At 46.3% G+C, this 13,046-nt stretch overlaps 1 protein-coding gene across 1 annotated transcript in view; it reads right to left on the bottom strand.

Moving 5' to 3' along the window:
• Window positions 1-13,046, bottom strand: part of LOC118846047 (proline and arginine rich end leucine rich repeat protein) — a 30,346-nt gene that overhangs the window by 11,528 nt on the left and 5,772 nt on the right. The window contains exon 2 of the mRNA XM_036754211.1: window positions 3,986-4,977. Within this exon, the coding sequence (XP_036610106.1) occupies window positions 3,986-4,973 (988 nt within the window). The 5' untranslated portion in view covers window positions 4,974-4,977. The remainder of the gene's footprint in view (window positions 1-3,985; window positions 4,978-13,046) is intronic.

Below are 13,046 nucleotides of genomic sequence, written 5' to 3'. Positions count from 1 at the left end.
TGAGGAAAGGCATCCTGTAGGGGCTAGCATCCAAGCGTGCCTCGAAGGAAGCTAGGGATTCTATGAGGCAGAAGTAAGGAGGGAGGGCATTCCAGGCACGGAGCACAGCCCATGCAAAGACACAGAAGAGGGAGATGAAATGTGCGTATGAGGGATGGCAAATAAGCCAGTTTGGCCAGAAGGTAGAGTGCATGAGGAGAAGTAAGCGAGATCAGTCTGGAAAGATAGGTTGGAGCCATATTGACTTTAAATATAAACTCCTCATACAAAGAAGTTTCTATCTTATCTTAGAGGCAGTAAGTGGCCACTAAGCTTTCTAGTCATGGGAGTGACATGGTCAGACCTGTGCTTTAGGAATATTAATTTTGTAGCTATGTGGAAGAAGGGATGAAAAAGGGGAGAGACCGAAGGGAGGGAAATCAATTAAGAGGCTATTGCAATATTCAGGACAAGGGGTGATGAGGATCTGAACTAGGATGGGGACCGTGATCAAATGACATATTTGTAGAAAACAACAGTCACAAAAATGCTAAGTACAGTGCCTGGCAAACAGTAGGCACTACATAAATGCTTATGGCCATCCCCCTTCCCTTCTCCATTCTAGTTCCAGTCAAACTGGCCTAAATGCTCTTCCCCATACACAACATTCCCTGCCCCATCTCAGCATCTTTATGCAGACTGTGCCAGGCGGGATGGAATGCCCTGTACTCACCTCTGTTTCTGGGAACCTCTATCTCCCATCAAAGTCATTTTGCTGCCTCCTATGTGATTGAAGCCTCTCTTGATCCCCCAAGTTGCTAGTATACCCCCCATTACTTTGTATTAACTTTGTATAGGTAGCAAAGGTGGAGTGACCATACAGTGTAATAAGGGCCAGTTTTTGAAGCATAGGCAGATGTGTCTTGCCTTATTCTAGTCCTTGAATCATGGGCAGATATTCTCTGGTTTCAGTTTAAACAACCATGTAGAAACATTGGTAAGCCTACTTGTGGTTGTGAATGACTAAGGGGCTAGTACTGTGTGATGATGAAAAGTCCGCTAATTGGCTGTGGAGCCAGTAGAAGAGATAACTCAGGAGGGGCTCAGACAGGACTGAGTGTGCATATAAAAGTTATAAACCACTGATCCACCAGTCTCTTCTTTTCTTGGTGACTTGGCATAAGGAGAACTGTTTTGAGCTGGTGGGTGAGGGGAAGAAGGAATGCCCTATGTTCCACATGTCTCTGATGCATCTGTAAACATGTAGTGTCTCTATTTCTTTTGTGGTTGTTATTTTCTGATCTTAGGTGAATGAGTATTCTGATATGGGAATGACTAGGTGACCTGGTGAATCTGAAAGACCCAGAGGTGCCATAAAAGGTCCCACTAGTGACTAGAGGCACATGCAGTGGCTACCAGAGCTGTAGTTGTTGACAACAAAGGAAACACCAGCAGACAGAGAGTAAAAAGTGGCAGCTTCAGGAACTATGCCTCCTTGAAATGACAATGCTGGCTATGGACTTTAGAAAGGCATTGAAGCCCAACAGATAGCTGCATCAAAGGGGAACTCTGTAAGAACTCCACAAATGGGAAAAAAGACTTCTAGTGCCAGAACTTGTGAAGTGCTCCTTTGCCACACATGTTCTCTTCACATGGAACTCACTACCCTTGTACTCAAGTTTGAGCCCACTCTCCCAGGTTCCTTAGGAGTGCAAGGAGAAACGAGTAACTTATAGGAGAATGTTTTTGCACCAATTCTTCTTGCTACTGCTGTTGTTGATCAGTTCTTTTCAGTCATGTCTGACTCTCCGTGACCTCATTTAGGGTTTTCTTGGCAAAGATACTGGAATGGTTTGGCATTTCCTTCTCCAGCTCATTTCACAGATGATGAAACTGAGGCAAACAGAGTTAAGTGATTGTGCAGGGTCACACTAGTAAGTGTCTGAGGCCAGATTTGAACTCAGAAAGCTGAGTTTTCCTGATTTCAGGACCAGCACTCCATCCACTGCACCACTTAGCTGTCCCCTTCTTGCTATATCTTCTCTATAAATCCCTTTTCCAAAAGTTAATGGAGTTCAATTATCAGATTGAGAATGGAGACCACACTAGTGGGGGCTCAAAACTTCAGCGTTTGAAGCTACAACACCTCAGAGCTACCCCTAGGATGCCAAGATAAGTGATCTGATATTTTCTGAGAACTGTGACTATTAGGATTCTGTTAGGGAAGTGACTCCAGAAAGGATACTGCATACACACTTTATTATGTACGTATGTTCTATTGTTTCTCAATAGAATGTAAGTTCCTAGAGGGCAGGGACTTTTTTAAAAAACAAATTGTCTTAATGACTGGCATGAAGTAGTCATTCTATTGTTTTTTTCTTTTAATGTTACCCCACACTCGGAAAAAAATACTCAACTGCACCCCTATAGAGCATGGGAAAGAAGCAGCCATCTACGCAGAATTCCTGAATGGGAAAAATTGTTCTCTTTCCCCTGGGTCATCCTTGGAGAGGCAGCTGTAGTTTAGTGAGGCGTCTGTGGTGTAGTGAAAAAAGCACTGATCTTGGAGTTGGAAGACGTTGGTTTCAAACTCCAGCCTGGCCAATTACTACCCATCACTTTGGTCAAGTCATGTTAAGTCCTCTGACTCTCAGTTACCTCCACAGTAAAGCAGGGATTGTAGCTCCTGAGCTATCTAGCTCACGGGAGTGGTATAAGGCAACACTGTGAACCTTAAAACAACCATGCAAATGAGAGCCACCATCTGACCACTGGTATAGCATCATAGACTCTAGGTGACCATCTAGGCCAACCTGCACCTGAACAAGAATCCCTACAACTAACAGCAGTAAGTGGTGGTCCAGACACAGTAGGGGAGAGCCCACTGTCTCCCAAAGAAGCTGCTTCCACTTGTAGGCAGCTCTGTTAAGTTTTTCTTGACATCCAGCCTAAATTTGTTTCTTTGTACCTTCTGCCCATATTGCTCCTAGCTCTGTCCTCTATGCAGAGCAAGTGCAATCCATCTTTCTTATGGCAGCCCTACACACACTTAAAGACAGCTATTCTCCCTGGCTCAAATCTTTTCATCTCCAAGGCTAAGCATTCTTAGTTTCTCCAACTAATTTTCATACTACATGATCTCAAGGCCCTTTACCATCCTGATTCTCTTTTGGATATTCTCCATCTTATCAATGTGCTTTCTAAAATGTGGTGCCCAGATTGAACACAATACTCAAGATATAGTTTGACTAGGAATGAGCATGATAGGACTATCACCTCCCTAGTCTGGGACACTGTGTCTCTCTTAATGCCATCCAGGATCACATGGCTGATTTATATGGAGCTTGTAATCCAGTAAAACTCCTAGTTCTTTCTCAGACAAACTTCTGGCTTTCATCCTCTATTTTGTACTTAAAAAGTAACACTCTCTCTCTCTCTCTCTCTCTCTCTCTCTCTCTCTCTCTCTCTCTCTCTCTGTCTCTCCTCCCTCTCTCCTCCTCCTTTTCTCTTTTATCTCTCTTTATCTCTTTCTCTGTGTATCTCTCTCCTCCTCTTTTCTCTCTGTGTGTCTCTTTTCTTTTCTTCTCTCTGTCTCTGTCTGTCTCTACCTCTCTCTCTTTCTCCTCCTTCTCCTTTTCTCTTCTCTCTCTCTCCCCTCCTCTTTTCTCCTTTTCTTTTCTCTCTCTTTGTCTCTCTGTCTCTGCCTCTCTGTCTCCATCTGTCTCTCTCCATCTCTCTGTCTCTCTGCCACTCTCTCTCTCCCTCCCTCCCTTTCTTTATATTTGGCCCAGAGCCCAGCATACACTGCTTGACATATTGAAAGCGCTTAATAAATTCTTGTCACCTCCCTGCCTTAGCACAGTACCTGACACACAGTAGGTCCTTAACAAATTGTTGCTGCCTGCCTCAGCACAGAGCCTGGACCGTCATAGGCCTCTGATAAATGTTTATGGTCTAACTCCCCTCCTCACTCACATCCATTCCCCTCGTGGCATCCGTTACTCACTCTGAATCTCATTGTTGTTGAGGTACAGGTGTTCCAGCCGGTTGTTGATGGCCGGCACATTGCTGAGCTTGTTGTGAGACAAGTGGAGGACCAACAGGTTGGAGATGTTGAAAGAGTTCTTGGGGAGCCCCTTGTCAGACAACTGATTGTAGTTGAGTCGGATAAAGGAGAGGTTGGGGAAGCCCTTGAAGTAGCCGTTGGGGATGTTCTCGATGTTGTTGCTGTCCAGGAAGAGCTGGTGGATGGCTGTGGGGACCTTGGGGGGCATCTTCCTCAGAATGTTGTGAGCGAGGTTGAGCTGCATGAGGTTCTTGAGGCCCTGGAAGGTGTCAGGCTTGAAGACCCCATCACTGAGCTTGTTGTGGTGCAGATCCAAGAGCACCAGGTTCTCCAGCTTGCTAAAGGCACCTGGAGGGATTTTGTTGATTTGGTTCTGGCTCAGCCTTAGCTGCTCCAGGTTTCGGGGCAGGGCCATGGGGACCTCTTGGAGCTGATTCTTCTCCATGTAGAGGAAGACCAAACTCTCCAGCTTCTCCAACACCTTCTGGTCTATCTTGCGGATACGGTTGTTGTCAAGGTTGACCCACCTCAGGCCAGTGGCGTTCTTGAAGGACTCTATGGGGAGATCCGTGATGAAATTGTTCTGAAGGTAGAGATAGTGAATTCGGGATGGGATGACTGGTACCTTTCGCAAGTTGCGGCTGTCGCAGTAAAGGGCTGATGGGAAGTCTGGGGGGCAGTAGCATTCTCTAGGGCAATCAGGAAAGATCGATGGGGGTCCTGGAGGGAGGGGAGGAGGCAGGTCTGTGGGTTCAGTGGGCTCTTCAAGACCAGGTCTGTATGGAGGAGGGACTCTGGGTGTAGGCTTGGGTCTGGACCCGGGTTTAGGTCGCCTTCTGGGGGGCCTGTCTTGGCTATGGGCTCCCGAGAACAAGATGAAGAGGAGAAGGAGGGCCCAGCAGAGAGAGGGCTTCATGGTCCAGAGCATTCACCTGCAGTAGGGAGATATAGGAGGCTTATTAGAATATGAAATAGATTAGACTAAGGCACCTTGACAAAGAAAATGGCCAACTCTGTAACTGGGATTCCCCAAAAGACAATAGGAGAGGACTCATAGTGAAATCCTGGCCCAGGGCAGAGACAGGGGTGGGTGGAGAACCTGTGTTTTCTCTATTTTCTCCAGAAGAGAAGGAAGAGAGAGGGCCTAAGTCCCTGGATACTCTGCTCAGTGTCCTTGGCCTCTTGGGAACATGCCTGAGTCACTCCGGGGAGGTCGGTGACTAGACCATTAGGAATCAGGAGTCTCAGCTCCGCTCCAAGGTTGCAAAAACATTGTCTAACCTTTCATCTGCCCATCTGTGAAAGAAAAAAAAAATGTCTCTCCCTCCCAACCTCAGTAAGAGAAGGGTAGTGGTATAGTATGAATCACTAGGTATTAGAGCTGGTAGACACCTTAGAGATCATCCAGCTCAAAGGTTGTTAACTGGGATTCATGGACCCCAGTGGGTAAGTGGATAGATTTCAAGGGGTTCTGTGAACTTCAACGAGAAAAAAATGACATCTTTATTTTCACTAATCTTTAGTTTCCTTTCTACTTCTATGTATTTTATGTTATGCATCTAAAAACCTTCTGAGTCCATGACAATAGATTACCAAGGGGTTGGTGACATAAAAGGTGGACTAGGTGAACCACTTCCTTTTACAGATGAAGCAGCTGAGACCTGGAGAACAGAGGTAACTTTCTCTTTCAGGAGCTGCTTGGTGAAAAGGTACCATAGGCATCTAACCATCCACAGCCCTGCTCAGTGCAGCTCTGGGCTGCTCCTCCTGCTCCCCTCCCACTTGGCTCACACAGCCCCAGTCTTTGCCTGTAGCATACAGACTCAGAATTTCCCTCAGACATCGTGTTCCTTGGAAAAACAAACAGAAAGATGTGAGATAGAAAAGGCCCTTTCAATCTTTCTGACCTGGGATTGTGGCAATCCACCTCTACTAAGAAAAGAAGAACATGGGCTACCATAGAAGGAGAGACTGAAGGCAGATGTCAGGAAGAACTTTCTGGCCATCGGCAGTGGGAGAACATTGGCACAGGAGACTGAGAAGTGGAGAGTCTTACTCCACCAATGGGGGGCCCCTGTTCGGGGTGGAGCAGTGCTGTCTAAAGTCAGAGAGAGAGACAAGTTGAGTGTTTTGCTAGCCTGGAGATTCTGGGATTCCTAGCCCTGCTTTCTACCCCTCCCTAACCACTGGGATTCTCTCAGGGACCTCCTGAGGGTCACATCGCATCTAAGTTGTCAAACACTCCAAGAGAAAGAGAAAAAGGAAGTCAGGTAGTTGACACATGATGCCAATCAGAAATGAGCACAATTATGTGTCTGACTAGCCATGTTTTCTCCTCTCATCATGGTATTTATCCTTATCAACTTGCGTATTATATCCACCCACTAGGATGTAAGTGGAGGGGATATTTTTTTGTTTTGTCTTAATAACCTCAGAGTCAAGCACAGTGCCTTATCCATGCTTCTTTGGATTGAACTGGGTTGGTTTTGCCAACCTTTCAGACTAGCCCGCAGTGAGGCAGAATGATAGTTACAAGCCCTCCAGGGGAGTGAACTGCCTTCCCCTGGCAATTGATTACTGCCCTACCTCTCCTCCAGGGCATTTTCCCTCCTGGTTAAGCCCTGAAGTTGATCTGGAGCAGATAGAAGAGTTAGAAGAAAGTGGCCAAGTAGCCTTCATTAGAAGAGGACTAACAGAGGGGAAGGTTTTAGGAGTGCTGGGGAAGGCCTTAGGAGTGCTGACTGCCTCACAAGATGGGAGATACAGGGAAGAGGGGCTGTCTGTTTCAAAGATTAGGTGACCTAGGTTTGTCTCCATCAGCACTGACGACAGTCCTCTAACTTTCCCAACAGGCCTGCCACCTCCACGCTCCCCCCATACCACAGTGAAGCCTTTTCTCCAAACTCCTCCTTCCCCTTTCCTGGGCCCTGGAGAACTTAGTAATAGAGCAGCAGATGATCCCTGCAGGAAGGGACCAAGTGGGACACCTCAGCGAACTGGGTAGTAGAGCCAGGAACTGGTGTCTGCTCTGGGGGGCCAAACCTAACCCAAAGAAGAACTTACCCATGAAAGCAGACCATCCCTCTTCATCACTCCCCACTCCACCCCTGCCCCCATGGCTGGTCCTATGAGGCAGCTTACATACACTTGGCAAACTGGCTCCCTCCACAAGATGGACTTCTGGGCTACCCAGTTCTGGTGATGGCTGCAGTGGTAGAGAAGGAGAAAGGGGCCCCACAGATGAGGGAAGAGGAGTGCTGCCAGCCCTCAGCAGGCCTCTGCCAGCTGGCAGCTGCATCTGAATGCCCAGACGACCCCCCAGAGAGCACCCAGTGGCTTCTGTCCAACTGACGGTGGGGAAATATCAATAAGGATGAGGCCACTGGTAAAACAGCAAGGCCTTCCAAGCCTCACTCCTTCCTCTCTTCTCCCTTCCTGAGTTGAGAAGTTTTCCCAGCATCAGTGAGGTGGCTGGGAAGGGACATGAAGAACATCTCCCCAGTTACCTGCCGTCAGCCCCACTCCATGCTCCACTCCATTTGGCTTCTTTGCACAGACACTGGAGCATCTCTCCTCAGTAAGGAGTCCTATTTCAAATCCAGATCTGCCTCTCCTTCCTCACTCCCCAATCGTTGTTGTTCAGTCATTTCAGTTGTGTCCTACTCTTTGTGTCCTACCCCATTTGGGGTTTTTTTGGCAAAAATACTGGAGTGGTTTACCATTTCCTTCTCCAGCTCATTTTACAAATGAGGAAACTGAGGCAAGCAGGGTTAAGTGACTTGCCTAGGGTCTCTGTCTCTCTGTCTCTGTCTCTCTGTCTCTCTCTCTCTCTCTCTCTCTCTCTCTCTCTCTCTCTCTCTCTCTCTCACACACACACACACACACACACACACACACACACACAAGGTAAGTGTCTGAGGTCAGATTTGAATTCAAGAAGATGAATCCTCCTGATTCCAGGCCTAGTTCTCTCTCCACTGCACCATCTAGCTGCTCCCTGGAAAGAGTTGAATTACTTGTGCCAGATTTCTCAAAAGCCTCCTAAGCATGCTGTGGTCCCCGAGAAGTCACAGGGTATAGTGGAAAGCCTCTGCTTTGCCTTAGAGTTACAGACAACTCAGGTGTTTGGGAATTTGCTTTACTTGACTATGCACATTTGTTACAAGGATTTTGTTTTTCTTTCTTTTTTCCCCAGAGGGGTAGATGGGGGAGGGAGAAGAAATTAATGCCTGTTAATTGAAAAAAAAAGAATTAAAAAAAAAAGATCAAAGTGGGGACAGACTTGTGTGAGTCTCCAACTCATTCTTGGTCATGGTGATAACTGCTAACAGTGTACTTTTCCCAAAAAGCACCTCTTGCCTCTTTTCTCTTTTCCCCTTCTCTTCCCTTCCCTTTCTCCTCCTTCTCTCTCTCTCTCTCTCTCTCTCTCTCTCTCTCTCTCTCTCTCTCTCTCTCTCTCTCTCTCTCTCCCCCTCTCTGTCTCATCTGTCTGTTTCTTCTCTGTGTCCCACTGTCTTTTGTTCACTCCCCCTCCCACCTCTTCCTCTCCCTCTCTCCTCTCTACTCCTCTTATTTTCTCTCCTCGGCTTCCATCTGGTCGTTCTTCCTCCACCCCTTCTCTGTAGCACGCCTTCCAGCTGGTTCCAATCAGAGGAAAGACTGGCCACTTGCAGAGTGACTACAGATCTCCACTGCCCAGCTTCCAAGGCTAGGGTCACATCCTCTCGCATTACATAACCACGTGTATTGGCTCACCCTTCTCACACACATAAACACACACGTGCCCAGAGAGGCATATATGCATTCTCCCACATACATACATGCCCATGAACATGCACACCATGCCTGGGCAAGAGGAAGGGGGCTCATTCGGGATTCCAAGATGATTCTTCATCTTCTTTTAAAGGGCTTTCCCCACCAAGGAGTCCCTGGCATCCATGGCTACCTCCTTACTTCCCCTCCATCCTCTTGCCACCAAAGTTTTTTTCACTAATTTCTAGATACCAATCAAAGCATTAACTCTTCATGTAACTTTGGGCAAATCCCCTCCCTACTCTAACCCTCCAATTCCTTCTTTCTAAAATGAGGGGTTTGCACTAGAGGATCCCTCAGTCTCTTCTAGTACTGGGTACTGACTCTTACCAGCTGTGTGGCTAGGAGGAAATCACTTAACTTCTCTGGCTCTCACTGGTCAGGAAGAGCTTGAATTAGATAACTTCAAAAATCCCTTCTAGCTCTAAATCCATCCCCCTATGAATAGCTGCCATGTACGGCTTAAATGAGATAAATGTACATAAGGTTCTCTGTAAACTCTAAAGCACTATTTAAATGTCAATTATTATTGGTGTAATTCTAAGATTATGGCAAAACATACAGACATACACAAAACTGAACCGACTGCAACAGATGATACTTAAGGAAGGATTAGCCATAGTAGCTTCAGGATCTGGAGCTCTTAAGTGGAGTAGTAAGAAAATCAATGGCCTGGGGATCAGGAAACCTATGGATTCTTGTCTCCCCTCTAGAATTAACCAGCAATGTGACCCTGGGTCTGTCATTTCATCTCTGAAGGCCTAAACGTTCCCTTCCAGTTCTGACAACCTCTCAGCAGCTCCTCGTCTGACCAGTCCTAATATTGATTGGATCGGAAGGATGGGAACTAGGAGGGGAATCCCAGGTCCACAGGTGGCCTTGTGACCATAGGCAAGTAATTTCTTCTCTCTGGGAATCAGTTCCTTATTTGTAACATAAAGAGATTGGTAGGATTAATGTGGCTAAAGCTTGCTTTAGTGCATACATTTTTAACCTGGGGGTCCATGAACTTGCTTTTAAAAAATTGGATAATTGCATTTCAATAGAATTGGTTTCCTTTGTAATCCTATGTACTTTATTTTATGCATTTAAAAATATTATTATGAGAAGGAATCCATAGGTTTTACCAGATTGCCAAAAGGGTCTATTGCACAAAAAGGTTGAGAATTTAACCTTTTTGGATAGTAGGACCCTGGACTCAGAGTCAGGAAAACCTGCATCTAAACTGTGCCACCAGCTGTGTGACCCTGGGCAAGTCATGTACCCTCTCTGTGCTTCAGTTTTCTCTTCTATAAAGTGAGAGGGATGGACCTGATGGCTTTGAAAGCTCCTTCCAACTCCAAATGGATGATCCCAAATTCACAGTTCTATGTAAGTTGCTGCCTTATTCAAAGCAAACCTTGAAATCTTCTCTAATACCTGTGTTTAACATCCAGAAGCTCCCAGCCTTCCTGGGACCCTGCCACAACTTCATCTCAGCTCTGAGGCAGAAAGGAGGCCAGCACTTCCCCCAAAGCCCAGCACCAGTCTGGGGGGAGGTTTTCATTACTCTTTTCCCTGATGGACCACAGCCCGGTGCTACTGAACTATTGGACCCTCTTACAGAAATATAGAATCTCCGATTTGGATGAGACCTCCAAAGTCATCTGACCTAACCCATCCCTAAAGAAGAATTCTTCTGACAAAACTCTGAAGAGCATTCAACCACCCTCTCCTTAAAAACCTCCCCTGAATGGAAACCCGCAGCGTGCCAAGGCATCCCATTCCCCATTTGGAGAGCCCTCCGGTTATCGACCTCTTCAACCTTCTTCTCATTCCTTCTAGTTCTGCTTTCTGGGGCCAAGGAGGAAAGTCTATTCCCTTCTCCCACCCTTGAAATTCTTCTCCTTCCTGAGTCTTCTCAACACTAACCTTTAACCAATCCTCACACAGCAGGTGGGTCCTTCGAAGCTTTATGTCAACGCTATGGCATCCTAGCTATCTCTTTCTCCCAATGCCACCAGTCTTTAGCCAGCCTCTAGGGCATTTGGATGGCGCCCCAGATTTTCCCTGTCCCAGGCCCTTTCTTTATAATCCTTCTCCTTCTGTCGCCATACTCCAGGGGGTTCCTAAGTCCCCCTGAGCTAATTCGATGCCTCACAGAGGGAAAAGCTGCTCTTAACCACAGGAACCTAAGAGTTTATCCTCTTCCTTTCTCCCATCCCCTCAGGCCCCATTAGGCCCATTATTTCTGTTGATTTTGCTCAGGATAAACTGCTCCCTCCTGAGGCTTTTCTGACAGGTCACCGCCCCTTCCTTCTCCAGCTTGGCTCTAGAAGGGGAATATCTGACCGTACAGACATTGCTGAGGCAATGTCATAAGTCTTGGATGCTAATGAGAGGTCCCTGACAACCAGAAACCTTCGCCCTAGGACTAAAAAGCTCCCGTTTGTGTTGCCCGATCAGAGCTTCTTATCTTAGGATCCATGGATAGATTTCAGGGGTTCTGTGAACTTGGAAGGGGCGGGGAAAGCACATGTCCTTATCGATAGAATTGATTTTCTTTATGATCCTAGGTATTTTATTTATTCATTTAAGAACTTTATTCTGAGAAGGGTTCTGTAGACTTCACCGGACTGCCCAAGGGTTTAGTCCATGCAAAAAAGATTAAGAACCTCCAGTCCAGAGGATAAGCTTTCTGGAGACCAAGAGCACGTTTCCTTTTTTTATTGCTGTCTCACCCTGTGCTTCCTATAGGGCTCTGCATACACTAAGTACTCAATAGATGCTTGTTGATGCTTGTTGTCATTCTTTTCATCAGACCCAATTCACTGAACATTGGTTTTGTTGTGTGTGTTTACATTTAGCAGCTTTAATGGCTACTTTCACTCTCTCAATTCAATTCAAACAACATTTAACTAGCTGCTGGAACCGCACCAGGTGTTGGACATTACAAAAATTGCAAATGGTGCAATCCCTGCCCTTAAGGGGCTTGGAATCTAATGGAGATTTGCGAGACAAGTGGAAAAGAAATGGACCAAATGCTTTAGGAAAACCTAAGGAGAAAAGGATCCACTTTCAGCTGGGCTGGTCAGGGGAGGCTTCGTGGAATAGGGAGCCTTTGAGCTGAGCTTTAAAGAAAGAGAAGGATTTCAGTGGAGTATCTTATAGGCAATGGAGAATTTATTGCCCAGACAAATCTGACCCTGTCACTACATTAGCTACCCAAACATCTTCAGTGGCTCCATATTGCCTATAGAATGAACTTCAGCCTCCTTAGCCTGGCATTCAATGACTCCCTCAGTATGCTTACAATGCCTTTTTTTCTATGCTTTGGAAGTACTTTCCTCCCCTGTGGCTCCCTCTCTGATTGGATGACTACTCCCAGAAACTCCATTTAAGGGGAGTATCCAAGCAAACCCCAGATCCAAGAGCAGCTAGAGGGATAGAATACCAGCACTGCAGTCAGGAGGAACTGAGTTCAAATCCAGCCTCAGATCCTTATTAGCTGTGTAATCCTGGGTAAGTAACTCAACCCTGTTTGCTTCAGTTCCTCATCTGCAAAATGAACTGCAGAGGGGAATGGCAAACCACTCCAATATCATTTGCCACGAAAACCCTATATAGGGTCCTGAATAGTCAAATGTGAATAATTGGCTAAACAACAGCATCCAGGCAAACCGTGTCCCATTTTGGCTGCTCTCTGGACTCCTACCATTCCCTACACCTCCCCTTTTTACTTGTGGTCTTCCCCCACTAGAGTATGAGCTCCTTGAGGGCAGGGACTATATTTCCTTCTTCTTATATTACAAATACAAGCACCAATTTCCAGCACTTGGTAGTGTCTGCTACACTGCAATCACTTAACAAATGCTTCTTGGCTTGGCTCATCTCTCAGCCTTATCTTCCCCTTTGCGTAATGCAAGACGCAGTCAGACTGGACTGTTAGCTGTTCCTTGGTCTCCCTCTTCATTCTCCCACCTCTCTGCATCTGTGCAGATGATTCTCCCTACCTGGAACACACTTCCTATTCTCCATTTATTGAAATCTTCTTTCAATGCTCAGTTCACTGTCACCGCCACCATAAAATCTTCCCTGTTTCCCTAGCTCAGGAGATGTTAACCTTCTTTGTTTCAGTCAACAAGTACTTAGTCTACTGTGTTCCATGTCCGATGAAGCCCATGGACTCAGAATGATATTTGTTACCCAC

This window comes from Trichosurus vulpecula, chromosome 4 (assembly GCF_011100635.1).
Source record: "Trichosurus vulpecula isolate mTriVul1 chromosome 4, mTriVul1.pri, whole genome shotgun sequence".
NCBI lineage: Eukaryota > Metazoa > Chordata > Mammalia > Diprotodontia > Phalangeridae > Trichosurus > Trichosurus vulpecula.
Note: the sequence above shows the minus strand (reverse complement) of the source record. Positions and strands in the feature narration are given on the sequence as shown.